At 37.6% G+C, this 11,778-nt stretch overlaps 1 protein-coding gene across 1 annotated transcript in view; it reads right to left on the reverse strand.

The window, feature by feature from the left end:
• Window positions 1-2,454: 2,454 nt before the first annotated feature.
• FASTKD1 (FAST kinase domains 1) overlaps window positions 2,455-11,778 on the reverse strand; it is a 55,147-nt gene continuing 45,823 nt past the window's right edge. The window contains exons 11-15 of the mRNA XM_059392776.1: window positions 11,011-11,142; window positions 10,533-10,646; window positions 5,214-5,352; window positions 4,266-4,380; window positions 2,455-2,892 (exon numbers count right to left, since the gene is read on the reverse strand). Of these exons, the coding sequence (XP_059248759.1) occupies window positions 2,797-2,892; window positions 4,266-4,380; window positions 5,214-5,352; window positions 10,533-10,646; window positions 11,011-11,142 (596 nt within the window). The 3' untranslated portion in view covers window positions 2,455-2,796. The remainder of the gene's footprint in view (window positions 2,893-4,265; window positions 4,381-5,213; window positions 5,353-10,532; window positions 10,647-11,010; window positions 11,143-11,778) is intronic.

Consider the following 11,778-nt stretch of genomic DNA (forward strand, 5'->3'; position numbering starts at 1 on the left):
ATCATGGGTAGGAGCAGGCCAGGTCAAGATTGGTCCATTTCCCACTCCCATCTCTTTATTTCCGTTTATTAAAAAAAAAAAAAATGTCTCCTCCAACTTTCTATTACAGCAGTCAGGTTTCCACACACACCCCTTCCCCAAAACAACTCCTCGCAACGGTACCAATGATTTTTATGTTGCTCAGTTTAATGGACATTTCCCAATCCTCGTTTTACCTGAGCCATCAGCAGCATCTGATACAACTGCTCACCCCCTCTTCCTCCTCCTCGAAATGCTTTCTCGACCTGGCTTCTAGGAAGTATCACTACCTATGACTGTCCCTCCTACCTCAATGGCCATCCCTGCCCAGCCTCCTTTGCTCATTTCTCTTCTCCTTGACCTCACGTCGGGGCACCTGGAGCTGAGTCCTCAGACTTCTCCTCTGTTTACTCTCCTCTAATCATATTATAGTGATTTCACCTACTTTCATAACTTTTTTTTTTAAGATTTTATTTATTTATCTGACAGACAGATCACAGGTAGGCAGAGAGGCAGGGAGAGAGAGAAAGAGGAAGCAAGCTCCCAGCTGAGCAGAAAGCCCGATGCAGGGCTGATCCCAGGACCCTGAGACAATGACCCGAGTCAAAGGCAGAGGCTTGAACCCCCTAAGCCATCCAGGTGACCCTTCATGACTTTAAATACTGCAGACAACTTCCAAATTTGTATCTGACATCTGGACCTCTGCCTTCACCTCCAAACTCATTAAAATGCCTACTTGGTAACTCCACTTAAGATGTTTAAAAGGCATCACAGGGTGCCTGGGTGGCTCAGTCAGTTAAGCATTTACCTTCAACTCAGTTCATGATCCCAGGGTCCTAGGATTGAGGCCCACGTTGAGCTCCCTGCTCGGAAGAAGCAAGGGGCCTGCTTCTTCCTCCGCCTGCTGCTCCCCCTGCTTGACTGCTTTCTCACTCTGACAAATTTTTAAAATCTTTCAAAAAATTAAAAAAAGAAAAATTTTTTAAAAGGCATCAAAAACTCAACATTTCTAAAACCAAACTCATGATCTTCACACTCGCTGCACCCCCTATTTCTTCCTCTAGTAGACTTTCCCATCTCAGCCAACAGCATTAACATCCTTTTAGTTGCTCAAGACAAAAACAAGTATCTTTGACTTCTTTCCCTCATACTTCTTTTCCAGTGAGTGAGCAAATTTTGTTGCCTCAGCTTCCAAATACATCACAAAATCTGACCACTTCTCATTACTTCCACAGCTACCACTCTAAGCCGACCACCTATTTTTTATTTATTTTAAGTAGGCTCCACGCCCATTGTGGGGCTTGAACTCATGACCCTGAGATCAAGAGCTTCCTGTTCTACAGACTGAACCAGCCAGGTGCCTCACCAACCAACATCTTTTGTCCGGATTATTGCAATGACCTCCTAATGGGTTTCCCCGCTTAAACACTAGTCTCCTTGCAGTCTTCTCCCATCTCACTGAACAGAGTAGCCCAAGAGATTCATTCCTTTATAGAAACTCTCCAATCGCTGCTTATCTCACTCACTATAGCCAAGAGGTTGGGCATTATGTATTTGTTATCTGTGTTACCTTTTCTCGTATTATATACTTCTACCCTCAACCTCCCATTTGTTCTGCTCCAGCCACAGGGGATTCCCTGTTATTCTCAAATATGTCAGGCATATTCCTACATCAGGATCTTGGTCTCTCACCTAGAATACTCTACTGCCAGTTAGCCTCACCTCCTCAAACCTTAATGCAAATATCACCTTAGTGAGTCCACCTCAGATCACCCCATATAAAATCATACCTACCCAAAATATTCCTATCCCCGACCCTCCCAATTTTTCTCCATATCATCTAATATCATCTGTTGGGCACAGCAAAGATGGCGCTGGCCTGCCTTCTCTTCCGGCTAGAAAAGGCGCCACCGTGGCAGTATTGGCGCCAACATGGCGGTTTCGGTTCCACATATCTCTGACTATGTAACCAAACCCCATAGGCTCTCTCCCTGCTGACCTCATTTCCCATCCCCTACCCAATATAAGCTGCAACCCCGCTCAATAAAGTGAGATCCTGCTTCGACAGATCCCCCGAGTCTGGTGTGGTTCATTAATGCGCCTGGACTCGCGACTCTCGCCATCCCGCTCAGCCCCAAGGGGAGCTACCGGCTGGCCCGGACGCTCTCCTCGTGCCTGTCGGCCCGCAAAACCTACCAGAGTCTGACAATCATCTATGGCACAGTATATTTTATTCATTTTTTGGACTCTACCCACAGCAGATATGCTACATTCACTGCTGAATCCCCAGCATCTAAAACACTTCCTGGCACTTAGGCACTCAAAAAACGAATTGTAAACTAAGTTTCTTAAAAGCTACAAGTTCCTTATATTAAGAATTTTTATACCATTTCCCAACCAGATAATAAAGAAATATTGGAAAAAGGAAAATGTTAATTTTAAGTTTTTTAAAAGATTTTATTTATTTATTTGAAAGAGAGAATGAGAGAGACAGAACATGAGGGGGCAAAGTCAGAGGGAGAAGAAGACTCCCCGCTGAGCATGGAGCCTGATGTGGGACTCGATCCTGGGGCTCCAGGATCATGACCGGAGCTGAAGGCAGCTGCTTAACCAGCTGAGCCACCCACGCGCCCCTGTTTGTTTATTTTAATAGGTATTCAGCTGACCTTGAAATCCATCAACTCTGAACTATTAGTTTTTCATTGAGTCAGGAAACATAATTAAAAATAAGTTCAGCTGGGACACACCATCATCACTAATTTTAAATAAAAACTACAGTCATGATTTGCCTTCCCCAAATATACATTCTCTCAGGTAGTCCATCCGAGCTTCCTTTGTTGCCAGTGCCATAGAGTTCCATTCAAAGTGCGGGATCTGTAAAATATGCCAAAGCAACAACAAAGAGACATCAGGAAAGACTTGTAAGCACCACTAAGCCGAGCTGTAGGAACCTGCGAAATTAGTTTACAAAAGCATAAGCCATTTTTAGAAGCCGAGTTGATCCTTCTTCCTGATAAAGCCCAGACACCTACTTCTTCCTCCCAGCTTTTATCCTCCTATTCCTACAATACCAACAGCAGACCATTTTTCCTATGTACCTTTCCAACACACATAAACCAGCCTTTTTCTCTTGTATCCCTACCCATCTGCATAGTGCCTCTCTCATAAGATAAATTAAAAAAAAAATAGATCTTCCAAAGACAATAAAATGATTTTTATTTACCATTCAAGAAAAAATGGAGGATGTTCTGTTTCAGAGACATTTTAATATAACATTTTTTTAATATTTAAAAAAGGTAATTCGAGGGCGCCTGGGTGGCTCAGTGGGGTAAGCCTCTTCCTTTGGCTCAGGTCATGATCTCAGGGTCCTGGGATCAAGTCCCACATCAGGCTCTCTGCTTGGCAGGGAGCCGGCTTCCTCCTCTCTCTCTGTCTGCCTCTCTGCCTACTTGTGATCCCTCTCTGTCAAACAAATAAATAAAATCTTTAAAAAAAAAAAAGTAATTCTAGAACTTTCACGTTAAAAGGGAACATATACTGGATGGACCTAGACAGTATAATGCTAAGTTAAATAAGTCAGACAGAGAAAGACAAATACCATGTGATTTCACTCATATGTGATTAAGAAACAAAACAAATGAACAAAGACAAAGAGAGACCAAAAAACAGACTCTTAATACAGAAAACAGACCCTGGCCATCCAGCAGGGGGTGGGAGGGGGAAATAGATAAGGGGATTAAGAGGTACAAAGTTCTACTTGCTAAATAATAAATCACAGAGATGAAAATAGAGCACAGAGAATATAGTCCATAAGACTGAAAAAATGTTTGATGAGAGGGGCGCCTGGGTGGCTCAGTGGGTTAAGCCCCTGCCTTCAGCTCAGGTCATGATCTCAGGGTCCTGGGATCGAGTCCGGCATCCGGCATCTGGCATCGGGCTCTCTGCTCAGCAGGGAACCTGCTTCCTCCTCTCTCTCTCTCTCTGCCTGCCTCTCTGCCTGCTTGTGATCTCTCTCTGTCAAATAAATAAATAAAATCTTAAAAAAAAAAATGTCTGATGAGAGATGATCACTATATTTAATCGTGGCGAACACTGAGTAATGTAGAGTACTCTTGAACCATTATGCTGTGTAGGTGAAATGCATAAAAATGGTATGTTAATTTATACTCCAATTTTTAAAAAAGGAAACACATGTACAGCCAGTTTTCTGGTTTTTTTAGAGACTGAATTACATGAGTATTTCATACCTGAATTACACGATAGCCCAAAATTTCCAACTGTCGTTTCTGCATAGCGGATTTTCCTTTTAAGTGAGGCATGTTTCTACAAAAAGCTCTTGAATCCAAAAATTCCAGAGAAATCCTACAGAAGATAAAAAAAAATTTACTTCTGAATCAAAATGAGAAACAATAATTATAAGCCTTTTAGGTACAAAGTTGCCTCTTTACAAATAAACAAAAGCCAAATGAATACAAATGAATATGCTATTTTTCTACTTAAATTAGTAATTGATGGGGGTGCCTGGGTGGCTCAGTGGGTTAAATCCTCTGCCTTCAGCTCAGATCATGATATCAGGGTCAGGAGCCTGCTTCCCTTCCTCTCTCTCTGCCTGCCTCTCTGCCTACTTGTGATCTCTGTCTGTCAAATGAATAAAATCTTAAAAAAAATAAATTAGTAATTGATTTTTAATTGATTAGTAATTGATAAAAGTAAGCTTATTCATTAGAATTTACACCAAATTACAGTGAAAATCTCCATGCTTTCATTCATTTGTTTCCTTGTCCAATATATATTTATTATGCAACTACCATACGGAAGGCACTGTGAGGATCCAAACCTAAAGAGACAGCTTACAGTCTAACAATATGTGATACATCTTAAGTCACTGCAGTACAGTGTAGGAAGAGGTTAAGTGCTACTGGGTAAGTGGAGAGGTAGCAGAGCTCCAAAGAAGATACTATTTGCTTCCAGTGAGGATAACGAGAAGCTCAGCACTTTAGAGACACGGCCAGGAACTGGAAAGCAAAGGACAGACATAAAGGGTGAAGGCAAAGAAAAGCAAAGGCACAGAGGCAGAATGCAGGAGATAAATGAGGAGCAGATTCTCCTGCAATCGATCCTTGATAACCGAGTTCATTAAATTATGCCAAACTTAACGTTTAACTAACAAAATCTGAAACCAAGAAGTAAGTTACCTTTCAGCTCCTGGTGGCAATCTTGATCCAGTTATTTGGGTATTTGATTCCCAGTGCTTTTCTGGCAGACTCCCCAAAGTTATACTGTGGCTTCCATATGGAAGAGCGTTTTTTCTTTTATCCAAGATACACTCAAAATCTGTAAGTACAGGAATCAACCATATGAATTAAGTAAATTCTTACAGGTAAAAGTTTAAGATACATTTTAAATTTGTACACATATAGCACTATACATGTATATACACACACATATGGAAAAATGATGTACACCTCCCTAATTATTCAACTTGTTTTATAAGATGTGGTCCAATGGCACCTCTCTTTGAAAATCAATCAATAAAAATCAACCAGCAAGTATTACTAAACTATATTTAGCATGGAGTTATATTTAGTGTGGTATAGGCCAAGTCACATTAAGAGTTTTATTTTAATCCTCTTAAATCTCTTGGTAGCATTTGGAGGAAGCTAAACCTAGTCATCTGAAAACTAGTAAGGGCAAAGATTCAAACAAAGATTCCTGTATGAACTATACATAAGAGTAACTAAATAGCTGATATGGGGGAAAAGTCTCTTTAGACAAATTCCAGCTAATCCAGAAGAAATGGTAGCTGTTGAATATCACTACTTTACCACCCCTAATGAGTAATCAATTTAGACAATAATTAGACTGATAAAATCTGTACATGAAAAACTCATAGAACTTTCTAATGGATGAGATGATGAATCTTTAATAGAACAAAAGACAACCAACACGATGTGTCTTCTGATAGGATGCAATAAGAAGTACATACCACCTATGAAATTGGGCAAAATAAACAGACAAAAAATCCCAACCTGAATTTAACCTGAATCTATTCAAGGCACTAGATCTAGGAAGTGACTTACAGGAAAATAAGGGATGCAGGAGCAGGTTAAGAGATACAACAGAGGTATAAGTGAGAAGTCTAGAATGTGAAAAAAAAATTTTTTTTTTCAATAAATAAATAGGAAGGGGAAAAGAGAAAGGGAGAAGTTACAAAGGCCTATCAACCAAATATGATGTCTGGATCCCAATTTTAACAAATAAACAGTAAAATGGAACATATAAAAGACAACTGAGACATTCGAACACTGACAAGCTACATGACATTAAGAACTTATTATGAATGGTGGTAGGGGTGACAATGATGGTACTGAAGTCATTTATCTTTTCAGATACACATTTTAAGATGATATGTGTGATTTGCTTGAAAAGGATCAGGTGGGACTGTGGTGAGTGAGTGCTGAATGGGGGTTCATCATACTGTTCTATTTTCTGTGTATGTTTGAGATTTTTCTGCAATAAAAACAATTGTAAAAGTATTTAAACCAAGAGAAAAAGAAAGGACAAATGAAAAAAGAAACAACAGATGAAAAGAAAAAAGTAGGTTTGATTATCTGCTTTTTATATATAAGGGAAACTGGGGCACTGAAGCAGCTTCCAGCTAATTATCAAACAAGAAATATAGTTCTCTCACTGAGAGAATGAATTTTGGAGCTAGAATGCCTAGCTCAAATACTGGCTCTGCCATTTGCCAGATATAACCTTGGGCAAACAATAATGTCTCAGCCTCAATTTTCTTATCTATGAAATAGAATAATTTATGTACCTGGTAGGGGCATAATAAATTTATTATGTATAAAACACCTTAAACATAATAAAAATATGTAGGTATATCATTTGCTATTGCTGTTATTATATAAAATTGCAGCACTGTTTAACAGATGCATGTCCCAACAAAAAACCCTAAGGATTAAATAAACCATGACTTACTCAATTCAACAAAATATGTATGCAGTCACTAAAAATAATGTATATATTTGGGCACAGAAAAATATCTGCTATATATAAACATAGCTACAAACATTATAGAATAAGCCATTTTTGGTTTTAAAGAAGTCAGTTACAAAAAAAGACAGCAAAAGTAAACAATGGCTGTATCATGGTAATTTCTCTTTTTTTGTTATCTGTGCTTTCTTGTTTTTCTGTGAGTAGGTATCCTGTGTTTTTTTTTTTTAAGCAAGAGCTGTTTTTTTAAACCTTAAGCACTGCTTCTAATTAATAGTTATTAATCATACTATTACATTGTCTTAATTATATATCCTATATCCTTATATATAAATATTACCAATTAAATCTTCTTTTAATGATTTATATACATTTCACATTAAAATAAGCCTCTTGACAACAGGAGGTACAAATATGAATTGGAAATACAATGGTCTAGGGATAGAATAATCCTGGTTTCACTACTAATTACGTTATGCACGACTTGTAAGGCGTGATTTTTTTTTCTTTTCTGTATTTTCCAAATGTTTTATATAGATATGACTATTTATGGTTTGAAAGAAACATTAACAAAAGCAAATCAAAAAGAATAAAATGAAGTAACAGGAATAAAGAGCTGCTACAGTGTCTGTCACAAAGTCGAAGCTCAATAATTTTAAATTACAAGATGGAATTACAGATCATTTTCATATTCCTATTGTAGTACATTTCCTTCTGTGAGTATTATTTTTACAGGAGTATATTTTAAAATACAGATATAGTTTAAGTAGTACAAATTAACAGTACACAGATGGTCCCCAACCTATGATTTTTCAACTTTACAATGGTACAAAAGTGATATGCATTCAATATAGAAACCATACTTCAGATTTTGAATTTGGATCTCTTTGGTGCTCTGCAGCAATAGTGAGGAGAAACAGAATGATTTTGTTTTTCATTTTCAGTAAAGTTTTTGATAAACTACGTGAGATATTCAACACCTTATTGTAAAACAAGCTTTGTGGTAGATGGTTTTGCCCAACTATAGGCTAATGTGAGTGTTCTGGGCACATTTAAGTAGGCTAGTCTAAGCTACGAAGTTCAGCATGTTAGGTGCATGAAAGGCATTTTTTTTCTTTTTCCTTTTTTTAGAGAGGTTGTGTGTGCAAGAGACGGTACAAGTGGAGGATGGAGTAGGGCAGAGAGAAGGGGGTGAGTAAGGATCTCAAGCAGACTCCCCACCCAGCACAGAGCCCCAAGAGGGGCTCGATCTCACAACACTGAGAACATGACCTGAGACAAAATCAAGAGTTGGACATTTAACTGACTGAATCACCCAGGTGCCCCTAAATGCATTTTGACTTAAAATATTTTCAACTTACAACCCCATGATAAGTCAAGGAAGATCTCTATTCTTAGCTGGATACATGGCCACCCAGAATGAAAACATTTCCTAAACTCATTCACAGCCAAGTGTGACCATAGGGTATAATTTAAAAATGGTATGTGCAACTTCAAGGAGCAGAGCTCAGAGGCACACCCTTCCTTTTCCTTCCCTCCCTCCACCTTCTGCTTAGATTGTTGATATGTTGGCTAAAGCAGAAGGAGCCATTTTGGACCATAAAATGGAAGCTACATATTGAGGTTGTAGTTTAGAATAAAATAGATGGATTTTGGACGCCTGGGTGGCTCAGTTGGTTAAGTGTCTGTCTTTCGCTCAGGTCATGATCCCACAGTCCTGGGATCCAGCCCCACATCAGGCTCCCTCCTCAGTAGGGAGCCTGCTTCTCCATCTCCCTCTGCCTGCCCCTCTCTGGGCTTGTGTGCATTCTTGCACTCTCTCTCTGACAAATAAATAAAATCTTTAAAAAATAAAATAAAATAGAAGGATCTTGATCTTTTAAGATTTGTGGAGCTGGCATCCCAGCCCTGGATACCCTATGCACGTGGAAGAAGGAAATAAACTGGTTAAGTTCCTTTACTTGTGGATTTTTGTCACTCATAGGCAAATGTAAGCCTAAAATAAAACCAAACAACTGAGAAAATGGGTTTTGTAGTGCAAGATGAGAGTACAAATGATGAATTTGGTTCAGTCTTCTGAACACTCAGTCTGATAATCCAGCTTCTGCCCAAACATTTCTTCTTCACAAGGCACCCCATTATTTCAGATTTTGACAAAACTTTCATAAAATTCTTTTATTGACTTAAAATATTTTAAAAAGTATTTATATTTAAAATATAATAATATATAAAATATTTTTAAAGTATTTTTACCCTCGAAATAGATATCTTTTTCTTCTTTCACATAACAATCCTTCAAATATTTTAAGTTATGCTTACCACAACTTTTCCTGGTTTCAGATTAAACATTTCAGTTTAAACATTCAGATTAAACATTATATTATATTTGTATTTTTTTAGTAAAACTTATTGAGCACTCACTATGTTCCAAGGGCCGTGCTAAATGTTTTTCATACAATAAATCAGTTAACCCTGTTAAGAGGGCGTTATTATCCCCATTTACAGATGAAGAAACTAATAAGGTTCCAAGGTTGAAGAACTCGCTAAGGAATTTAAATCTGTGCAGTCCCCGTCCTCTCTAGTTCTAAGACAGGATTTCTAGACTCTTTCCAGGTCCCATTTGTCACTGTCTCTCACAAAATGCAACCCTCAAAAAAGAATACAATACTAAGACATGTCTGAAGAACATTCTTATTATTAATAACATAGTTTAAAATAGTATTTGATTTTTGACAATCATTTATAGAATTAGTTAATATCAGGTGAATAATTCTTTTTTTTTTAAGTTTTACTTATTTATTTGACATATGACAGACAGAGATCACAAGTAGACAGAGAGGCAGGCAGAGAGAGACATGGAAGCAGGCCTCCCTGCTGAGCAGAGAGCCCAATGTGGGGCTCGATCCCAGGATCCTGGGATTATGACCTGAGCAGAAGGCAGAGGCTTTAACCTACTGAGCCACCCAGGCACCCCAATCAGACTTATAATTCTATATAACAACTTGTATGTATGCAAGATGTTTTCTAAATCTAAATTTACAAAGTTTATGTTAATTCTCTTAAAATTTCATCTTTAAGTTCACCACTTGAACTTAGCTATTTTTAAAAAAAAATCTTATGTTGCCATCCAATTCATCAGCTAGTCTACTAACTTTATGTCCTCCCTGACAAATCAAAATGCCCTCTACAACTAGATAACTGAGAAAGTCAATGAGTTTAGAGTTGGGCACAAGTCTGCAGAAATCTTCATCCAGGTAGATAATACAACCTGAAGATCTAGAACTGTTCAGTGAATCTGAATCGGGGTTTTATTTAGAATTGGGAAAGACTGGTTTTAAAAAAAATAATTATTTTTTTAAAACAAAATGCTGATGGTTATCAAAGCTGGCCCATGGGAATCACTATACTCTTCTTTCTATTTTAGTCTGTTTGGAGATTTCCATTTGATGAGGTGATTGTACTTTAATTAGTTTAGTCTTCTGAGAGTACCTGATAACCTAACACACACTCACCTATTCTGTGGTAATAAGGTGTAAGAACTGAGGCTTTTACACAATTGGGTCCTCCCAGCACTTCTGCTAACATTTTATAAATCTGCTGCTGTGCTCCACTCAAGCTGCCAATATCTTTAAGAAAATAAAAATAATTAGTGCACTTAAAATAAGTTAATCAGTTTCACATGAAAATCAACCGAACTGTACTAACCAAAAAATCAAGATTAATATTTTCAACAAGAGCTTAGATATAATACCATATGCAATGACATTTAATTCAGAACGATACAATTTCTGTGCTCTCTACCAGAGAGGTTTAGTGTCCTAAATATTAAGAAAGTCTTATAACATAAATCTCACCTATAAAATGGTTCTATCAAACAGGTCATGGCACTCTCATTAACTCTGGTGTCATGGTTGGGCTTAACAAAATGCTGCTACTTAGGAATTCACCTTGGAATTAAAATTTGCTGTTTGACCCAAAGACAACTCAAACCTTTATTATACTGCTGTTGACAGAAGCGGTCATGAAACCATGGAATCTGATACTCAGGGCACTCCAAGCAGACTGCTCTATTTAATTCCATAAGACGTAACTGGACCCTCATATTTAGAGATGAACATAAAACTGAAATCAAAAACAAAATATTAATGGATTTTGACAGGTGGGACGTAACAAAGGCAATCCATTTTTTCACATTCATTTATCCCCATTGTTTGTTAGTATTTTTTCCCTCATATTATAAAATCATTTCATTTGTACACACATGCTTTATATTTTTTAAATTATTCAGTGGCATGATTAGGACCAACTCCTATGTCGTTTTCACAAATCATGAATATGACAACTACATTTTGAAAAATACTACCAAAGAATTTTCATTGACCTAATATTCCACATTTAGGTTTCTATCCTAAAGAAACAAAGATGAGGTCAATGATTTATGTATAATAATCATTATTTATAATGATGAATTGGAAATGACTTACATGATAATAAATGTTATTACATACCTATCATAGCAGATTATACAGACACTAAAACAATCATGACATCAGAAAATATTTAATGGCACACAAAATTGTTCAAAATATAGTTCAATGACAAGAGGCAACATAGAAAAATGAATATACTAATAATCCAAACTTTGTTTTAAAATACATATAGAGGGCGCCTGGGTGGCTCAGTGGGGTAAGCCGCTGCCTTCGGCTCAGGTCATGATCTCAGGGTCCTGGGATCGAGTCCCGCATCGGGCTCTCTGCT

This window comes from Mustela nigripes, chromosome 3 (genome assembly GCF_022355385.1).
Source record: "Mustela nigripes isolate SB6536 chromosome 3, MUSNIG.SB6536, whole genome shotgun sequence".
In the NCBI taxonomy this organism is placed as follows: Eukaryota; Metazoa; Chordata; class Mammalia; order Carnivora; family Mustelidae; genus Mustela; species Mustela nigripes.